This window comes from Meles meles, chromosome 5 (assembly GCF_922984935.1).
Source record: "Meles meles chromosome 5, mMelMel3.1 paternal haplotype, whole genome shotgun sequence".
NCBI lineage: Eukaryota > Metazoa > Chordata > Mammalia > Carnivora > Mustelidae > Meles > Meles meles.
In genome coordinates this window covers 134,055,031-134,076,395 of record NC_060070.1, presented here as the reverse complement: position 1 = coordinate 134,076,395, position 21,365 = coordinate 134,055,031, and the positions used below count along the sequence as shown (strand labels likewise).

Here is a 21,365-nt window from a genome sequence, read left to right as displayed (position 1 = left end):
GCCTGCCGGCTAATCCCCAGGCAGAGTTCCGAGGCAGAAAAGGAGCTGCGTGCACACCTCACTCTCGGGAGGACCCCACGCAGGGAGGGGAAACCTCTCCTAGCTCATCTGCTCCTACCTGTCCACCCTCCACAGCAAACCCAATGTGGAAAGTCTGCCAGTTTCGATGACCGTAAGGGACGGCACTGTGGCAGCCGCAGCGACACCGAACGGACGACAGAACTTAGCGGAATTTATCAGAAGCACCGTCTTCTTTCCACTCAGGTTGAATGAGGTCTTAACGGCCCTGAAGCTGTCTGCTGAGAACTACTATTTAATTACCGAGCCAATGGCCAACTTATTACTACAGGAGTCAGAAATGCTTCCCCCAGTCGGGCTGGCAAAACCCATGGTTTCGTGGCACTTAGGTCGGAAGTACCTCCCTCCTCGTGCGGATCGCTGATTACGGTACCCCAGCCAGCAGATCCGGGCACCTAAGCGGTCCCTCGAGTATGTGATCAGACATGTCACCATGCCCACCTGTGCCCATCTGTCTGAGTCACCTGATCGATTCTTTGCCATCAAGGCGGTCCTGAGGCTGGGGGTGAAGGAGTCGGCCCTCCCGTGGCCACACCTGTCTGGCACTTTTGGCTTATCCACAACCATCTACACTTCCATGTGTCAATAAATGATTTTTATAAATTATCCAAAAGTTTATAAAGACGACTCCTGAGATAAACACACCGTCTATGCCTTATTCTACAAAAAAAATAGGGAGCATCTATTAAATGAATTTTGGTATAAAGTCTGTTTTTTAAAAAAAGGATAGAATACTCAGTTTCTTAATAGAAAAATCTTGATCTCTGGTTACTTCCTATTTGTCCCAGTATATTCTAGGCTACTTCTCTTCTTCATTATTTTTCACCAAAGAACATGGGTTTTCAAGTTCACCGCTGCAGAACCTATTTAAGATGATCTTTAAAAAAGCCGTGGTGAATTCTGAAACTAAACCCAAGTAAATACACTAGTATCAGCTTGTTCTCCCATTCGGGCCCGCCCTTACCGTGGATAATGGAGAGCTTACCCTAAATCCCACAAAAGGCCAGCTCACTTCCTCTGGTGAACAGAAGAGGGCTTGGCTGTGCTCTGCCAAACTTCCACTAGGGGGAGACTTTGAACAGGGCAGCCGGCACCCTTGAAGTTCTGGCAACTCCAACAGATTTTTATTAAGGGACACTTGGCAACTGTAGACTTAGCCTCTTCTCCTTTCATGAATACCCAGCTTCTGACGCCAGGTCCTATTTCCATCCCCACCTTCTTCAACCGCCTACACCCTCAAATGCAGGCAGCAGAACAGATGGCGTTTCTGAGCAATGCCACCTACCCTAACTGGTAATCTCTCTGTCCCTAGCCGTCCCCTCATACGTGATGCTACACCTAGGAAAAACTGTGTGAGGCAGGGATCCTGCGTGCACCAGTAGGTAGTATACCCACCGCTGCTCCTCCGGGGCACGTGGAGACTCTCAGCTCAGCTTGACAAAGAACTACCTGTTGCTTCCTAGCAGTTCCATGTTCCTCAGCTGACGTGACCAACCACCAGTCTAAACACCCCACTGGCCTGGCCAGGGGCACAGCTGTTGAGGAAGCTACTGTCTGTGTCTGGCCTCCCCAGAAGCATTTCCTGTGCGCGCAGGCACGCGGGCTCCTGGCTGGTAAGGCCAGCCACCCTTAAGGAGCAATGTAAAAACATCCACGTTTCTACTGACTTAGAAAGTCAAGTGCAGGCACCTACAGGTGTGAAGGCTCTCCACAGGCATCACCTGAAGAACCACGAGGACCTCCAAAGACAAAATGGGCCAGGGAACCTCTCTGCCCATGAGAAAGCGAACAGAGGGCTTTAGTTCAAGGACCAATGTGCCCTTTTAAGCCAGAGCTGCCTCTTCGTACCACTGCTGGCATTCCTCGGGGTGGAGGGGGCGGAAATCCAGGGTATATTTTCTTTAGAGAACTTAACATGATTAAAAAAGTCAGACTTACATTATAAAACATGTCTAGGAACTTGAAGCTAGGCATATAAACCTAAAATACCCCTCCAGAACTTCCCTGGTCATTCCCTGCCTTTTTTTTTTTTTAATGGTCTTCCTCTAAAGCCTCACTTTTAACTTCATGGGAGGGAGCCCTGAAAGCAAGCTTCACCCCACACCCCTGCCATGCTCACTTGGGTGTGCAACTCTCCTTGAAATCACTGAACCCCACCTCCCTGATCTCTTTGTCCCCTGCTTTCTTACTATGTATGGATTGTGACCACAACGAAACCAAACATTTATTTTCTCTTCGCTGGTTTCACATTACAGCTTTCAGTGAATTTTCTTTTTCCAGAGGCTTTGTCCCTTAAAGAAACCCTATATAACGTCCAGGACCAGGCAGAGGCGGAGCTCTGATGGGATTTGGCAAAACAGAACTCATGTAACTGCAAATTTAAAAAACAAATACACCCACAATGTAAAATTTGGTGAACTGAAGCTAAGATGTATGTTCTGATTAGCTTTTTGTGTCTGCAGGCTCCCACAGCTGCCCGCACCCCCAGATGTCCGCAGGAGGCCTGGGTTACGGGCTCTTCTGTAGGCTCAAGAAGCTGAAGGCAAAATGTGCATTCAGCACTTGGTTCTTACTTGCCGGCCACCGTGGGAAACTAAGGTGCCCCTTGCCCTCAGTTATCCACTGCTTTCTCTCTTTTGGTACCACTATGGGTAGAATCACATAGCTGCTTCTTCAACCAGGCTTCGAGAAAGTGTTTGGAGCTACCAGGTGGCAACAGCAGCCAGCTGTTAAACATTAAGAGTGATCGTCTGCAGCAAATTTGAGTTCCGCCAGCATTGCCGTGGGTTTCCTGGGGATGGAACAGCTGATCTCTGGCTCACAGGGCTCCAAGGCTTCCGTATCTTTCTTCACCCAAAGATCCCGGCCAATTATGTAGAAATGGAAGCTGGGGGATGGGAGTGGCAAACTGGCTTACATTTTTACACCCTTAGAGGGTTTGATCTTAACCAAAGGGCCTGGCAGTTCAGGGGCTGGCTTGTTTCACAAGGGCTTGGGGGAAGGCACGGGGGAAAAGCAGATGGTCTGGAATCAATCGCTCTTCCTGGAAATACTACCCATTCAGAGGTGCCCCTCTCTCCCTGGAACTCAGATAAGGACAAGGGGGCTGGGGAGAAAAGAGGGGGCCCCCAGACGACACAGTTCCCCACCCCCACCCACATCTGAGGGAGAGAAGCACAGGATACAATTATACCCTTGGACAAACGCCTCTGGGGAGACCCACTCTGGCTTCGAGAAATGGGGAAATGTCAAGCTTTTGAGATCTGCAGAACTGAATCCATACCTACTAACCCATAGCCAGTTAACTAGTCATGTATACAGGTAACCCACAGCAGCCGATTTTCTGATCTGTTTGGCGGGGGTGGGAGACGCAGAACCCTAGCACTTGGAGATGCTGGAATGTACTGAATAGAGGACAGGAGTGAATACAGAAGCTGTAAGGAAAAAAAAAAAGGTGCCAGGAGATGCATTGAGCAGCCGTTAATTGCTCTGTAGGGGCTGGAGGAAGGAAGCACATATCAGCACAGGAGAATAATACCCGGATTCAGGTCAAGCAGAGATGTGATTAAAGAAAGGACATGCAGAGTGCTTTTTCAAACAAGACAAAGTTTTTTACTGGGAGGAGAGTTACTGAAGAGAAAAACACCCCCTCCCCACACGCCCCTCCCCTGCGGAGGGCTGGCATCACCACTTCCTGGAACACCCTGACATCAGCAGGAGCCCGTCCCCCACTCTGTAGGATGCGGCAGAGGCTGGGCTTTGAGGAAACAACACCCAAAGCCAGTAGGGTTTCATATCCTTTTTAAATTTGATCCTACCAAGAGCTAGAACTGCACCCCCAAGCTGAGCTCCCACCTCCGGAGGGGCCCCACACAGGAACGGGGTGGGGGGGGGTCTGCTGGGAGGGCCACAGATCTTCCCTAGCAGCTCAGGAAAGCGATCTGGGGCATGTCGATGTCTCCCCAGACCCCCGCCTACTGCCTGCTCCCAGTCCTCGGCGGGGCCCACCGCTGGGGACCGCCTGCCGAGTCCTACAGAGAAATGGGAAAGGCAGCCCCCCATGCTTGCACGGCTGGGGCTCGCTCCCACGCTGCCAGAGCTCCGGGAGCTGCCCTCCTCTGTCCGTCTCCTCTCCGTCACCCGGAAGCACTACCTGTGCTATCATGGGGTCCAACATCACTCTCTTTTGACTGGGGGATAAGCCCGTTTCTTCTCAGGGAACAGTTGGTAACTCCGTGTTTGCGCAACTGGTGGCGTTCACAGTTAGATTTGGTAGAAAAGAAGGCATCGCATTTTTGACAAGGGAAGGGTTTCTGACCTGAAGCAGGAAAAAAAATATATATTTATCTGGCTTTCTACTGCAACGAAAAAGAAAAGTCGCTTTCCATTCATTCTCCTGGGATAACTGGCATTTGTTCCCCATCCCCACTCCACCCCTTCCTTTCAACACACACACACATACATACACCGCACACACACTGAAAAAAAAAACCCACTGGTAATAGCAACAGCTCAGTGGTATCTTCCCTTATCCTGAATGAAGTGGAAGGAAGGTTTTATCTTCAAAATGCTAAACATTAACAATGAAACCGACGTTTAAAACAACCATATTACCATTAAAAATCTTACAAACAAAAAAACAAACAAACAAAAAAGAGAGAGGAGAGGGATTTGAGAGAACAGCAAGGACACCTCTGATCTGTCACAAGAGAAGCTACCTCTTGGTAATTTCTGGCATGGCAAGCACTTCTGACGCTGGGAAATTCAACTGGTGTCTGGAAGCCCGGGATGTCCCTGGGAGCGGTTCCCCTCTCCCTGGTCCAGGCGGGTGTGGCCTGCCTGCAGTGGCCCCAAAGCAGGGAAACGTGCTTTCCCGTCTGACCTGCTGACACAGTTCTACGGGGACCTCTCCCCGAGCTCACTGCAGTCCCAGCGGGTAAGACAGAGGAGGCCTGCTCCTTCCATTAAAGGATCCTTGTGACCCACACAGGACCGAGTCTGTGTTAGGAGATGAGGTGCTCCGGGCCACACACCTGCCTGCAGAGACGTGGCTGAGCAGGGCCTAGGTTCAGCCCCACTCCACCATGGGCCAGCTCCTGAGAGAGGGGTTCTCAGCTCTGCCCTGCCTGTCTTAACCTTCCATTTGGATTCCTTTCGTACTGTACAGACAATACGTCAAAACACGGACCCGGCTCCTCTGTAGCTGGTCCTGTGTTTGTGTGGCTCGAGGTGCAGGGAAAGCCGGGGCGAGGAGGGAAAGAGGAGGTGAAGGGCTGGCCGGGGCCAAGGGAAGGGATCGCGTGGGTCAAAGTTCTGGAGAGAGAAGGCGGCAGTAAATCATTTACCCTATCACTGGATTCTTCTGTTTCCCCCAAGGGCTAAGGTCCCAGTTTCTGGTCTTACAGGGAACAGGCTTTGTGTACTAACAAACACAGCGGCGAGCTGCAGCCCGGCCTGCGAGCCTCGTAACCTTGAGGCAGCCACACGCAAACACACGTGTCATGACCTGCCAGCAAAGTCAACCAGCACAACCCCCTGGGAACACCAATCACAGGGGCCATTCAGCTGCAGGGGGATGACTCACGGGTGCCCATCTCGTGCAGGTGACCAGCCCGGCACTCACCATGAGTGGACTGCCTGGGCCAGGGCTGGGGCCTTATCAGCACAAGGGGGAGGAAGAAAGGAGCAATGTGCATCACACAACTACAGGGGGCGCCATTCACACAGAGCACGCTGGTGTGCAGCCCAGCACCGCCGGCATCACTGGCCCGCGGAGTTCCAGCATCAGGAATCGTCAAAGGCGGGGCCGTGGGGCCATCCCTCCCCTCCTGAGCGGCAAGACCCTTTCAGGTGAGGCTTCGAAATCACCAGTGGAACCTTTTACAAACACAGATGCCTGGAACCAGCAAAGCCCATGGAAGGAGACACCCAGAAGCCTGGCACTTGTACTCTGAAGGACGCCACAGGGGACCTACAGGAACAAGTGGAGAACCCACTGACTGCTTTCAAGTTGCCCTCCACGAAGCTCAGGGAGTGTTTTCTGCTAAGTCTTACAAATAACATTAAAAAAAAAAATTTAAAAAAAGTCTCTGCTTTTGGATGAAGACTGCTTGTGTTTTGGGTTTCTTTTTTTCAAATTCTTCAGTGTACACTTCAAATTATTCTTGCTTTTCACTAAAAATTACACACAGTCTTTCATAATTATTTGGTTTTTATTTTAAGTATGAAAAAATAACACCTTATCGTCCAAGATCCAGGACCATAGCTTCTGAGTCAGGCCAGACTGAGAGGGAGACCCAGCTGGGAGTGAGACCAGTCAGAAGCCGGGATGCTGAGGAACTGGAGGGTTCTTGATTTTAGGTAAAACCACTGGTTCCATGCTCCTTCCCACTGCATGGTTTGCTCTGCGATTGTACAGTGGGGTTCGGACAGCCTGGATCACGCCCCGCAATGAAGATTCAGATTCTTGTGCTAACTTCAGACCACGACCCAATAATGTCAGAAGAGTTCTCAAAGTGACAACTAAGAGGAACTCCTTAGAGTTCCCCTCTCACCGCAAAAGCCTGAGACTTATGCACTCATTCACTCACTCGTTTCTTTTTGCTGACGTATGACTGACATATAAGTCTCACATTTTGAAGAGCGGTGTGCTCTCTGGAGTGCGGGCACAGAGAAAACACGGACCCTTCCAGTGTTTTTTAATCGGACAGGTTTCCCCAAAACGTGGGGACTGGTAATCTACATGGAAAGTATCACACAATTCATTTATTTGGGTGACTGCCACAGGTCCTGCTCTGGCAAGGGTATTTCTAAATGTACCCGTAGCCATAAGGAGTGTCCTTTGCACCAAAGACCTACGGCTGCCCCTCCACCTCCGCCAGGAGCCGTGAAAACCTTCAGCTGGACAGTTCCCCTCCCAGAGAGCAGGCAGGAGGAGAGACAAACCCTGTACTATGTGATACTGTCTGGCAGGCAACTGGGGCCACCGGGAGCAGAACGAACAGCGAGAGTAAGGGTGACCACTCGGCTTCCCACCCGCAAACATCTTTCCGTGGCCTTCTACCCTCGTGGGGACAGCTTCTTGCTCGCTGGCTGGCCGAAGATGGCGAAGGCTGTCCCTCCAGAAAGTTGCAAGTAGCCAAAGAGCACTGGCATCCAGAACACTTTCCACATGGAGGTCTGCACACTTGGACGCCGGCTGCCTATGTGCCACGGGGTGGGGGGCAGGACAGGTGCAGAGGACCACAGGCTAGCAGAGAAGAGGCACTAAAACCAAGCGGGAGGATCCTAAGATGTCAGAGCTGGGGGCGGGAGAGCTGGGAGGCTCAGCCATCCCAGGGTCTGGAGTCCTTCACTTTAGAAGAGGGAGTAGAGGAGGAAGAAGGTGAGGAGGAACGGAAACAGGTTGACTGCATTTTCTGTATTCTGTCGGCCTGGGGCCTAAACGAGGTGGGGGGAAGGGAGGGACAGGGGACTGTCCTCTCCCCAAGGGCAACCCTGTTCAGGCAGAGGAGCCAAGGAACCAGGAAGCGTCCTTGCTCACTAGGACACAGGCCAGGAGGAGAGCGCAATGAGGGAGCTCAGCCACGCAGAGGGAGCTCACCACGGGCGATGAAACAGGATGGCAGATGCCGGCTTCTGCCCAAGACATGATCCCAAGAACCTGAGCCATGGGCCCCTGGGCCGCAGCAACCCCATTGGTCTCCTAGAGCTGCCCATCTAGGAGACAACAGACGGATGTTATGATCCTTCTGTGCATCCGCTATGAGGTCAGGAGGAAGTGGACTCTCGAGACACAGACGCGGTTTGCCTAACAGTGATCTAAACCCAGACACTGCTCAAAGCTTCGGGCTGGAACACAGCTAAACTTTAGCACTATCCCCACCCCTGCCAAAAAAAAAAAAAAAGGAAGAAAAAAAAAAAAAAAGAAAAAGAAGGCCTTTTCCCGATATTTGCAAATGACAGTACAGACAAAAGGTTGATATCCAGGATCTATAAAGAACTTCTCAAACTCAACACACACAAAACAGATAATCATATCAAAAAATGGGCAGAAGATATGAACACACACTTCTCCAACGAAGACATACAAATGGCTATCAGACACATGAAAAAATGTTCATCATCACTAGCCATCAGGGAGATCCAAATTAAAACAACATTGAGATACCACCTGACACCAGTTAGAATGGCCAAAATTAGCAAGACAGGAAACAACGTGTGTTGGAGAGGATGTGGAGAAAGGGGAACCCTCTTACACTGTTGGTGGGAATGCAAGTTGGTGCAGCCACTTTGGAGAACAGTGTGGAGATTCCTCAAGAAATTAAGAATAGAGCTTCCCTATGACCCTGCAATTGCACTGCTGGGTATTTACCCCAAAGATACAGATGTAGTGAAAAGAAGGGCCATCTGTACCCCAATGTTTATTGCAGCAATGGCTACGGTCGCCAAACTGTGGAAAGAACCAAGATGCCCTTCAACGGATGAATGGATAAGGAAGATGTGGTCCATATACACAATGGAGTATTATGCCTCCATCAGAAAGGACGAATACCCAACTTTTGTAGCAACATGGACGGGACTGGAAGAAATTATGCTGAGCGAAATAAGTCAAGCAGAGAGAGTCAAGTATCATATGGTCTCACTTATTTGTGGAGCATAACAAAGAACATGGAGGACATGGGGAGATGGAGAGGAGAGGGAGTTGAGGGAAACTGGAAGGGGAGATGAACCATGAGAGACTATGGACTCTGAAAAACAACCAGAGGGTTTTGAAGGGGCGGGGGTGGGGGGGGGTGGGAGGTTGAGGAACCAGGTGGTGGGTAATAGGGAGGGCACGTACTGCATGGAGCACTGGGTGTGATGCCAAAACAATGAACACTGTTATGCTGTAAATAAACAAAACAAAAAAAAAATGCAAAAAAAAAAAAAAAAGCTATGGATTTAAAGCGTCCCTGAAATAACAGTAGTACTTACTTTTGAAAAAAAAAAAAAAAAAAGAAGGCCTTTTCCCTGTAAAATGCTTTTTGTTTACAGGGCTGTTTCAGAAGCTTGTTTAACTCCCAGGCGCATAACACATGGGCCTCCGGGCTTATTCCAAGGTTTCTGGAAGGAACGCGTCCCAGCCAACCAGGGAACCAAGCACAGCTAGGGGATTCTTCAACAGCAGAGCCTCTACCAGGAAAACACCAGTCTGTGGGACGCGCGGGTGGGTCAGATGGTTCCCAGGCGCGGCCAGCTGTGACCCTCGAGGATGGAAAAGTTCTAACACAGCACCAGGCACGTCCAAGCGCTCTATGAGATTCTTTAATGGAGGTGATGCTGAGGCTGTCCCTGGAAGCCGAAGCAGGAGGACAGCAAAGGCAGTTCACGAAGCCCAGGGGGCGCCAGCTGAGACAGCATCTATGCGTGCGGCTAGCACCATCCCGAGGCCACGATTAGGGCTGACTGCTAGGATTTGGGGCTGTATCCGTGTTCATCTCCTCTCCAACCCCCAGCCAGCCTTCTGCATCAGGCCATGTCAGGACAGGTTGCAAGAGCAGGAGACACACGCCCTTTGCACCCGCTAGCAGAGAAGCAGCAGCCACGCACCCCGACCGTGGGGCAGCTGCAGGAAACATGACCCTGGCTTTGAACTCGGGCTCAACCAACTCGTGACCCAGCACAGGACTACAGGCTGTTACTCAGTGTCACTCAGCCTTCATCTCCTTGCTTCAAGACGTGGACAACATCGCCCTCATGGGACAGTCATGAAGACTAGCTCTGGAAGGTCTCTACCAACCCTGAGTGCTCCCCTCAAGTCAAAGCCAGAAACCCGCAGCAGGAGGACATGGGAATGAGAACAGGTTGGACGGGGGGTCACGGACGGGCCTGCCACCAAGGGCCCAGGAACTGCTTAGGGGAGAAGTGGCAGAACGCGCTGACATTTACGCCTACCCCAACCTACTCCATCTTCAACAAACCTCCCACGTTCCTTGCCTGCTTTCAGAAGCTACGAGACTTTAAACGCATTCAGGCGACTGAAATGACTGCATTCACAAGTGGGAACTTCCAGCAGACACATGCAAGACGTGGACACAACTCTGGGAAGGAAATGCCAGGTGCTCCGGTCCTCCTAGGGAGACTGGTGGTTTGCTGGGAGGACAAAGTCCAGGAGTAGACGCCTCACCCACGGACAATGTGCATGCTTTCTGCTAAGCATGGGACTCCCAGCTGCCGGGAGGGCGTGCATGCAGGGGGTTGGGCATGGCAAGAGCCAAATGCCCCATCAGACTGAGCCATCTGCTTTCTGAAAATTGGTAACACGATTACTCACTTCTCCAAAGGCTCTACAGGTGACAAACAAGGCCCCCCGAGAAAGGGTAGCAAGAGCCTGGTCTGGGGCACTGCCTGTTTACCACGCATTTTCTTTTCTGAACCGCTTCCTTTGGAGAACCGTGACTTGACTTTGTCAGGCTTACAGGGTTTCAAATGAAAAGGACAGTCTGAAAGTGCAGCATATACTTCCCAAATCTAGAAATTCCGTTCAAGAGTGGAGTCTTTTGTGGACAGGCACTTCTGGCTTGCTGCCACCAGAGTCCTGGACTCGAGGCCCCACCAGACCAGAGAGACCCCCGCCTCCACTTGCTCTCCCCTCCCTGTTTCTCAGGGACTGCTCCGCGACCTCCCTCCCTCATTAGTAGAAACAGCCTTCTATGGGCTTCTTGGAAGCTTCTGAGATGATCACCCCCCCTTCTGAATGAAGCCTTTGCACTTGGTACTGAGCGTGGCTCACACCTCATTGCCAGTATCTGCCTTGTAACCCTTGTAACTGACTAGGTCTGCCTTGTAACTGACTATGGTTGCCAGATTTAGCAACTAAAAACACTCTAGACTCAATTTCAGATAAATGACAATTCAGTATTTAGTCTATCCCCAATACTGCAGGGAAAAATACCTACCCTAAAAATTATTTGCTTTTTATCTGAAATTTAAAGTTAACTGGCATCCAGTATTTTATCTGGCGAACCTGTATCATACAATTTCTCTTGGAGAAATACTACACATTAGTATTCACGTGGTAATCTCCAAAAGACTAAGGACTTCACCCAATTTACCTTCAGTTCAAGGATACAAACCCTGTATAAATATTCAGTAAATCAGAATTAAGAGGAGAGTGTATGGTCATGTGACTATTCCAAGTATCTGGAATAGTACATTTTAAGTATTACTTAAAATGTTTCTTTTTCAACCTCTCTTAAAAAATCAACATATAGAAATTAACACTTGAAAAATACTTCCGGCAATCCTTTCACAATTTACGTCTGAACACTGGGGTTTCTCCAAGAACAGCTGATGATTTTAGTATAAATAAAATTAAAAAAAAATTCTACCACTATTTGTCACCAATTTTTCCCATAATTGGGAAGGCGGGATTGCCTTAGTGAAATGAAAGAGAACTGTGAAACTTACAGTATTCCCTTTAAGAATATATGGAGTCAAACGAACTTCACAGAACGTTCAGAGTTCAAAGCTGCCCTGCAGAACTGGGGAGGCAGTTTTTGCCGCGCAAGCCGCGAGGCCACCGTGGCCAATCCCTTAATACCAACTTCTACTTTTCCCTCACTGGCTCCTGTGGGTCACTGGGTAATCTTGCTACACCCTGCTTTAAGGGAAGAGGCAGGTGAACATCAGTGATCCAATGGGCCCAGGACCATTTTCATCCCCAAACATCGACGTGCAATGCCTGCCTTCACCAGCAGCCCTTTGGGGGCTGAGACAGTGGGGACAGGTGATTCTGGTGACAAGGGCACAAAGGGAAGAACCCTCAGTACCACCGGGCAAGCCCCCTGCTGCCGAGACTGAGGGAGAAGCTAGAAATGGGGTGGTGGGGCAAGGGTCCCACGCTTCCGAGCCTGGCCCCCTCCCTTGCCCTCTCTCCCCGGCCAGCCAGGCCACAGTCTCCCCTCCGGGCAGTAGTGCTCCTGGCCTGGCGGGCCCTCTTACCAGTGTGCGTGAGCATGTGCCTCTGGAGGGAGCTGGCCCAGGGGAAGACCCGGGGGCAGTGGGGACAGTTGATCTTCTGCAGGCAGTTGGCGTAGGAGTTCCGCTTGGCCCTCAGCAGCTTGTCTTCGGGAGGGCTGCCCTGCTCCTCGTCACTGGGCCCGTGGGGGTCCGCGGGGGCTCCGGCCACTTCATCCTGAGCATCGTCCTCTGCGGTCTGTAGGAACGGACTGAACTTATTGGTGTCCGTCGTGGCCAGCATCTTCTCGATGCTGGCAAATTCCCCGCTGGAGTCCAGGTCCATCCCGCCGCTGCTGGAGCGGGGCCGGCTCCTCATGCCCTTTTTCCGACCCCTCTTCTTGGACAAGCCCACTGGCCCCTGCTCAGTGGGTGAGGCTGCCTCCGGGCTGTTGGCAGGAGGGGATGGGTCGCTGGATTCTTTTGGGCTGGTGGTGTTGGCGGGGGCAGCGGCGGCTCTGGGGACAGTGCTCCCCAAGCCGTCTGGGGCTGTGCTGTTACTGCCCGTGCTCGTGGGCCCCAGGTCGGCCACCTTCGCTTTCAGCAAGGTGGGGGCTGAGGACACCGATGAGATGATCTGGGCGATGGAGGCCAGCGGGGGCAGCTCTTCTGTCACGGGGGGCTTTGGCAAGAGCAGTGGGGGCTTGGGGCGCAGCGGCCGCAGCAGTGCGGGGCTGCTGATGAGCGTGGAACTGCCCAAGATGGGGGGGCTGTTGACCAGAGCGGAGGAGTAGATGGGGACAGCAAGCTGAACAGAGCCCTGCAAGGGTTGAGCGTGGGCTTCCAGAATGTTGGCTGCAGAGGCCCCAGGCTTTTCCAGGATTCCGCTGGGCCCCAAGGTCACTGGCAGGGTAGGGCACGGTGGAGGACAGGGAGTGGGCTGCTCGCTGTTCCCTGGTTCCTGCTCCGGCTTCTTGGCTTCCCCGGGAGCAGTGGCATCCTTGTCTCCCTTCCTGAAGTTCTTGGGGATGGACAGGTCGATGGGCTCCAGGGAGCAGTCATAGGGCGCCGAGGAGGAGGGGCTCAGGAAGCCAGCGACGTTCTCCTGCTTCACCTGGACCAGGGCCAGGCCCTTCTGGGAAAAGTCCAGGGGCTCGTTGAAGTCCACGGGGAAGTTGCCTGTGGGTTCCAGCTTGACGGAGACGTGCGGTGGCAGCGGCTGCGGTGTCCCGTGAAGAAAGCCGTTCTGCGGCTCCAGGAAGGCAGCCAGGGGCTTGCGGTCGCCGAAGGTCCCGCCACCATCCTCCATCCTCCCTGCGGCCTCCGCGGCCGCGTCAGCATGGCTCAAGCCGTCGGCCGCCAGGACGTAGCTCTCGATGTCGTGCTCAGGCACGTGCAGGTGCTGCTTCAGGATGTGGTGGACGCAGTTGCGCTTGGCCGAGAAGGCGGCGCTGCACTCCTTGCACTCGAAGGGCTTGCGGCCTTTGGGGCAGCCGCCCAGGCCGCGGCCGCAGTGCGTGCGCATGTGGATCCGCAGCGCGCGGTAGTGCTTCAGGTCCTCACCGCACAGCCGGCACACCGTGTCCGGGGCGCAGAAGGCGTCCACCATCTCCGCGGCGCTGCTGGTCACGTACTCGATGTTCTTCTCGATGTCCTTGCGCGTGGCCTTGAGGTGCTTCTTGCGCAGGTGCCGCTCGCAGTTGGCCTTGACGGTGAAGGGGTAGTGGCAGATCTTGCAGATGTAGGGCCGCTCGCCGCTGTGCGTGCGCAGGTGGCGGATGAGTGCGGCCTTGTCGGCGGCGATGTAGTCGCAGATGTTGCACTGGTACGGCGAGATGCCCAGGTGGGAGCGCACGTGCGCGCGCAGCACGCCGGAGAAGGCGAACACCTGGTTGCAGAAGCGGCAGGGGTAGAGCACCTTGCGCATGGCTGGCGTCTTCTTGCCACCGGGCCCCGTCATGATGGCCTTGAGGTCCCCCTCCGTTATCTCCTGCTTGATCTTGGCCTCCATGCTCAGGGGCAGCAGGGCCTCGATGATGCTGTCTTGTTCCAGCTGCGTCTTCATCTCAGCCTGGCCTGGCAGGTCCGCCCGCGGCTGCTGCAGGAAGAGCTGCGTGGCGGTGTCTGGCTGGGCTCCGGCCTGGGCCGGCAGCAGGTGCGCACTGGATGCTGCCTCCAGGGGGCTTTTGAGGAGCTTCAGGGGTGGCGGGGGGAGGCTGGGGCTGATGCAGCCCGGGGAGGCCTGCTGGGCATTGAGGAGAGGCGGAGGCGTGGACGTGGCCACCACCGTCCGCGGGGTGACCAGGGGCTTTGGCTTCAGAGGGGGCATGTGTTTGAAGATGGCCTGCAGAGGGGCGGCGGGAGCCTTGGACAGGGGCGGAAGACTGATCTGCGGGGGAGCGGAGGCCGCCATCTTCAGAATCTGCTGGATGTCGGCCAGCTCGATGGCGGACTCGCCAGAGATGGGCTTGACCACGATGCTGCTGTCAGGCTGGATGATGAAGCCCTTCTGGAAGGGCTGCAGGGACAGGTGCTTCATGTTCTCCTTGGTAGCCGGGAGGACCGTGAGAGAGCCGCCCAGGGAAGCAGCTTCAAAAGGAGACAGACTCAGCATGCTGGTGCAGCCAGGGTCCTGAGGTAGCTGACATTTGAGTGTCTGGAGCTGTATTGCTTGGTTGTCATCCGGCAAGGGCTCCTCAGCGGGGGCAGGCCTGACGTCTTTGGTGTGCTGCAGGCCCAGGAAGGCCAGGAAGACCTTCTGGTCCGGGGCGTCACCGGGCAGGGTCCTGGCCTGCAGCCTTTCCCGTCCCTGGTCCGCGGTGAGGTGGGTCTGCCTGTGCAGGGCAAGCGAGGAGCGCATGGGGAACGCCTTGTCACAGGTATCGCAGACGAAACGATGCTGCTCGCTGATGCACCTTCGTAGGTTTGTCTCACACCAGGCCTGCGTGGAAGCCGGGTCGGCAACAGCAAGGGAATAAAGAGGATTTAAATGTAATCACCACCCTGAGATGCAGGAGGTATCTGTTGGATAAGCTGCCCCAGGCCCCAGCCCTGGGCTCCCCCTGCTTGCTAATGCCTGCTCCGGACTGAGTCAGGAACACCCCAAAGCACCTAAAGCATCATTTTGCTTGATGAATGACATCAGTCTCTAGGGTATCTCAGAGAAGCAATGAAATATGGTTAAGTAGTAACATCACAAAGATGGGATTAACCCTCTTCTTAAACACGGTGTCCTGGAAAACGGATGGGCTGGGGACTTCCTACCACCAGTGGAGAACTGGCTACCTTCCTGACTGGGAGAAAGGGCACTGCCGGGGAAGGGGCGTGAGGCAGCGCCACCTGGGGGAGGGTTATGGGAGTGCATACATGTAGGGTGCACACACAGGAAATAATTCACTGAACTTGAGACTTCTGTGCCTCAAGAGTTGCCCTGTTGATATTCTCTACCTCAATTATTTTAAAAACAGTTTCAAAGTAGTTTCAGCAGTGTTTTATAGGCAGAGAACAAGTATGGTTCAGGTGACTAATGATCCAAAACATTTTTCATAGAAACCACGACAGTGGAAATACCTGCAATATGGGTATTAAAGAAATATTAAAAAAAATACAAATTCAATTCAGATAGGGCTGGGGTAGGGGTGGTGAGCAATTTGCAACTTTAAATCAAAACGCCCCAGGAATGGGCAAAAAGCACAGGTGAGCCAGACACATACAAATTAATAAGAAACTCAACGCAAAATAAAAGTCCACCTCTCCCTCTCAGCTCAATGACCCACCCACTGCAGACTGAAAGGATGAAGCTGAATTTCAAGAAAAAGGTTGTGATAAAAAAAGGAAAAGAGACAAAACCCAACTGACAACGTTTTAAGGAAGGACAGCCTGGGGTGGGGGGGTGGCTAGTCCAACGACAGGCCCCTGGAGGTGGCTGCTGGGTCCACAGGTCGAGCAAAATACCTGAGAAATTCGGGGAAACTTCCGACAGGAGAAGTCAGTGAATCCTAAGTCATGGAAGCCAGCAGGAATGGAAGGGTTGTTCTGAATGAAAGGCCTTCCCATCGCGTCCCTGGGAAGCTGTTTGTGGACAAGTGCGTTGTGGCGCAGCAATCCTCGGTGTGTTCGAAAGGTAACGCAGCAAATGTCACATCTGGCAGAAAAGAGGGACAGGATATGAGGGAGCAGCCAAGTCCGACTCTCCACTTGCCCAGTAGTGTATTATGGCATTTTTTTTGTTGCTTCATTTCAACAGGAGTAAAAATAATACGACGTCAAGGAGCTACTCTGTTCGTGGTTAGGACCAAGAAAACGCTTCCTCTAAAAAACTGGTATTTTACCAATTTCTGCAGACAAAGTGATCATTTGAAAGGCTTTGCTCTCTCCCTCGACTCAATGGATTCTAATGATCATAAATGTTTAAGAGTCAAATAGCATACATTTGCATAGAATCTAGAACACCCCTATTTCTGATGGGGATGAAATGGTAATCAAATTTTCCAAGTGAATTAACAGCATGCAACAGTGACTACGTATTCAATTCTGATATTATTACCAACGTTATCTGAAAGACAATCGTGGCTCCTAGACTAGGAGCCAGGCATCCTGCAGGGGCAGGGAGCACGCCCCTGGTACGGGGGTGGGTATCCTGACTTTCATTGTTTCAGTGATAACACCGAGGTTCTTAAAAACCTTACACAAGGTGGCCGAGGTCACACAGCCAAGTATGGAGCAAAGATAAAATGTGAACCTCGTTCCTCCTCCCGCCCACACCTGTGATGATGACGCTGTCGCCCTTTCCTTGAAAGACTCCCACGGATGCAGTCCATCTAAAGGTCAGCACCGTCCACCTCAGAGATGACCTGCACCTTAAGTTCCTGGGCCACACAGATGTGAAACAAACGTACTTTATTACTATTGTTGACTTTTATTTTTTTAGAGGGGAAGGGGGGGGACAGGGAGAGAGACAGAGGGAAGTGGGGAGGGCAGAGAGAGAAGGAAAAGAGAACATCTTTTTTTTTTTTTTTTTAATTTTATTTATTTGACAGACAGAGACCACAAGCAGGCAGAGAGGCAGGCAGAGACAGAGGGGGAAGCAGGCTCCCTGCTAAGCAGAGAGCCCGATGTGGGGCTTGATCCCAGGATCTCGAGATCATGACCTGAGCTGAAGGCAGAGGCCCAACCCACTAAGCCACTCAGATGCCCCGAATGAGAGAAATCTTAAGCAGGTTCCACGCCCAGCATGGGGCCTGATGCAGGGCTTGATCTCACAATCCTGAGATCAAGACCTGAGCGGAAACTGAGAGTCTCATGCTGAACTGACTGAGCCAGCCAGGTGGCCCCGGATGCATTTTATGGCGCTTCCTCCACCCTCCACACCAATGTCACCAGCTGAGTCTTCACTGAGAACCATCCTGACAACAATCCGATCATTACGGTTTCATCAACAACCCCTAGACTGGTACCGAATACAGCAGCCACCCCAACCACACGTTACTATTTAAATTAATTAAAATTTCCTCAGTCACATTACTCTCACTTCAACAGTGGCCTCAGGTAGCGCTGACCTAACACACTTGTGTGTTTCTATGACCGCAGAAAGTTCTGGTGGACAGGGCTGTGGGCTTAGCACCTTTCCAAGTATTTGCGTGTACACACGCATTTGTCTCTCACAAAGCCCCTAAAGCAGGTGCTGTTAGTGCTCCACAGGAACGGACATGCGACATCGAGGGGTACAGCGACCCGCCCGAGTTTACACCACACAGACCTTCGCAGGAACTTCCTTTGCTCTGAAATTCTTCTCTGTTAATAAAGAGACAGTAAATCACCTGGGAAGCAGCTGAGCTCCTTTCCTCTCGTGCTGAAAGAAAGAGGTGCCAAGTATGTGCGAGTCCGCTGTCCTTATCATGCTGTGGCCGGCCACGACAAGCGAGGTCCTATTGTGTGTCCGCCTCTCCCATCTCCGGGGCCACCCTGGCCGCATCTCACCATCAGATTCCTGTCATCATTCCATTAAACTTAGAATCCCAGGTTCTTTCAGGATGACTTTTGTGTTTTGAGTGGCTCGTGGGAACCTGGTGTGATGAAGGCTCCAGGGAAAGCAGGGCCACAGAGAACCTGGGCTGTCTTTAGGTACCGACACTTCTCACCACTGTAGGCCCACACGGTGCGGCTTCCTCTTCCCTCCCTGGCCCTGATCCCCGGGAATTCCTCATGGGCACGTGGCTCATGTTCAGGGTGGCCCCTCAACCACAGGGAACCCTGGCCAAAGTTCCCAGAGGGCTGGGCCGTGAAGGAAGTGAAGGAGGGAGGCAGCCTGGTCGCAGCTGCCCAGGTGACAGTCTCATCAAGGGCCACGTGGCCCGTGTGGAGGGGCTGTGACCCCGAGGTCCCGCGGCAGCTCTGTCCTGTCTTGCTGCCGTGGAAACGACGCTGCTCTCTCCCACCACAGGGACTTCAGTCCCCCCAGACTCCAAGTTCAACTGCACACTCCTCGTTGTCATCACCCCAGCGGTCAGCTGGAAGCCATCCCCCCACCTGGAGAGAAACGTCTGGACTGGGGACATTCGACGCCGACCAGACAATGGGCAATAGTAAGAAATCGCTGTTACTTTTAAAGTTGTAATATTTTGGTTGTGTGTGTGTTTTAAATCCCTTTCCATTACAGATACGTGATGAGATACTAGTAAGTGAAATGTGAGGCCTGGGGCTCGTGCTGAAGCTGTCGGGGATGGGGAAGAGACAAATCACGATGGGCTGTTATTCCTGAACTGGGGAATGAAGGTTCATCACACCATGCTATCTGCACACATGTTTAACACGACCCTAATACACGTAAAAGAGAGTAACACCTTTTAAAAAGGTGGGGGGGGGGAGAGAAACTTCTAATTACAAATGGCTAATGAGAGCAGGCTGACTTCTTGGCTGTGTTTTGGAGCTTCCACAACACCCAAAGCACTACTTGCGGCAGATGTGGACGGGGGTCCAGTTTACAACAAGCCCAGAAGAGAAGCTCTCAACACTGAGTCTCACTCTGGCATGGGTGAAGGAAGGAGCCTGCTTCCCCAGCAAACCTATGGGACAATCAGACCTCTGGGAAAAGGCAGACGGGGCCGGGGGTCGGAGGGAGGCGCCGGGCCCAGGGCTCAGGAAGGCTCTACAGCTAGATTAATGGGCAGGCAGAGCGAGCCACACTCGGTGTGCTGGGTGGTCAAGGCTGTGGCCTCATTTGGCGAGGCCTGTTGTGAACTGGAGATGGTTCCGATTTTCTCTCTCCCTGCCTTTTCTCCTCTGTCCTGGCTTGGCCAGAGGAAGGTGAGGTTTGGGAAGCTGCAGGAAACAGGAGCTGGTCTGTGCCTTCTCTGAAAGGTGAGAACCAGAGGAAGTGATGCAGTCGAGGGCAGGCTCTGAGGGCTGCCCCGTGTGGGCACCTTGCCCCTGAGGTCTGCACTTGCTCTTTCCAAATTAATAGCGAGCACTGACTACATACATTTTGTGTAGGACATTTATTTATTTGACAGAGAGTGAGCCCAAGCAGGGAGAGCAGCAGGCAGAGGAAGACGGAGAAGCAGGCTCCCTGCTGAGCAGGGTATGCGAGGCTCGATCCCAGGACCCTGGGATCATGGCCTGAGCCAAAGGCAGCCGCTTAACTGACTGAGCCACCCAGATGCATCCCTTGCAGAGTGTCCGAAACTCATCTTTACTGGTGCCAGGTGCTGTCCTGTCCCGAATGCCGTGGAATCACGACAAATACGTGAGCTCATTCATCCTAACAACCCCGAGCACGGACAGCGCTAGTACGAGTCAAGGAGTGTGAGTGTGATCCATCAGTCACACCAGGGGGCTGGCCCCTGCTCCCTGCTCTGCTTTCCCGGTGAGACAGCAGGGGTTACTGCACCTCGTAGGGGACGGACTCACCATCAAAGTCAGGGAACGGGCCTGGGTGGGGCATGCATCAAAAAGAAGCCACATGGACGTGAACTATTTTATCTAACCCTAAAACATACACAGCCTATCCTCATTACGGGCGGATTCTGTACCTGTCCGTTTGCAGACTTGCTACGATGTACTTGTACCCCTCCCTGGCATCCAAGGACACACAGCAAGCGGGGAAATGCTGCGTCGCCCGACGAGCACGCTCCAGGCTGCCGCTGAAGGAGGCCACGCCGCCCGCCGTCTCGCCGCAGCCCCTACTACAAACCAGCGTCCCTTCTACAGTCTACTTAGGGCCATGGTTCTAGCCCTTCTGTGCTTTCTGCTGGTGAGTTCGTGGTTTGAGATGGCTCCAAGCACAGTGCGGATTCCCGCACGTGAGTGAGAGGACCTGCGATGTGCTGCTGGTAGGAAGTGCGTGTGTCACACGAGCTCTGTTTAAGCGAGTGATGGGCGGGGGGGGGGGGGGGGGGGGAGACTTCACTGTTCTCCGGTCAGTGCCATTTATCAACTAAGATTTCTTTAAACAGAAACAAATGTAAAACCAGAGTCTGTGTTGATTAGGTGATGAAAATGTAGCAGGGGCTCCCAAGAAAGTAACCCTGTTTCCCCTAGGAATGACGGTTTCCTATTCACTAATTCTGTGTCGCTGCAATCTCTGGGGACAGCATGACTGGGAGTAACAGTAAGCGACCGCAGGTTCGCTCCCCGAGGGCTTACACTGGAATCTCACAGCACTGAGAGCAGATCCACGTCCGGGTCACTGCATGGACATCTTTCATTTGCAGTTTTATACTGCGTTTGTCTGTTTGTTTGTTTTTAAGATTTTATTTGAGACAGAGAGAGCACAACCAGGGAGAGGGAAAGGCAGGCAGAGAGAGAAGCAGGCTCCCTGCTGAGCAGAGAGCCCGACGCGGGGCTCGATCCCCAGACCCTGAGATCATGACCTGAGCCAAAGGCAGATGCTTAACACACTGAGCCACCCCGGTGTCCTGAAAAGGAAAGTTCCTCTTATTTTTCTCTTGGACCCTAGAGACCTTTCGGAACCCCATCCCCGAGTCTACTGCACTAGTGCACAGCCGGCTGGCTGTAGGACGACGCGGGCTGAGGGGTGTCACAAGTCGGTGTTCTAAGCGGGAGGAGAGCGTCTCATGATAGGGCGATGAGAGCTGACGGCAGCTGTCACAGCCACGAGTTCTCAATGATACCGAGTTTCCTTCACTTCTCTCTAACATGTGGGACCCCCCTCCATTCTCTCGTTCATCTTCAAACCCCTCCCGTTTCTGGCACCCAGTAGAGTTTCACACATAGTAGGTGCTCAGTAAACACGCGGCTGCATCAACCAGCACCAGGCACAGCTGTGTGTGCCCCCTGGAAGGCAGCTGGGGAGCGGTGTGGGATGGGCTCAGGGACCAGAGACGGCG

At 52.8% G+C, this 21,365-nt stretch overlaps 1 protein-coding gene across 8 annotated transcripts in view; it reads right to left on the bottom strand.

Moving 5' to 3' along the window:
* RREB1 (ras responsive element binding protein 1) overlaps positions 1-21,365 on the bottom strand; it is a 178,636-nt gene that overhangs the window by 6,435 nt on the left and 150,836 nt on the right. For 7 of the 8 annotated variants that reach the window (XM_046005478.1, XM_046005472.1, XM_046005473.1 and 4 more), the window contains exons 9-11: positions 15,973-16,162; positions 12,064-14,959; positions 4,232-4,396 (exon numbers count right to left, since the gene is read on the bottom strand). In XM_046005478.1, the coding sequence (XP_045861434.1) occupies positions 4,232-4,396; positions 12,064-14,959; positions 15,973-16,162 (3,251 nt within the window). The remainder of the gene's footprint in view (positions 1-4,231; positions 4,397-12,063; positions 14,960-15,972; positions 16,163-21,365) is intronic. The other variant, XM_046005480.1, reaches the window with a different exon arrangement.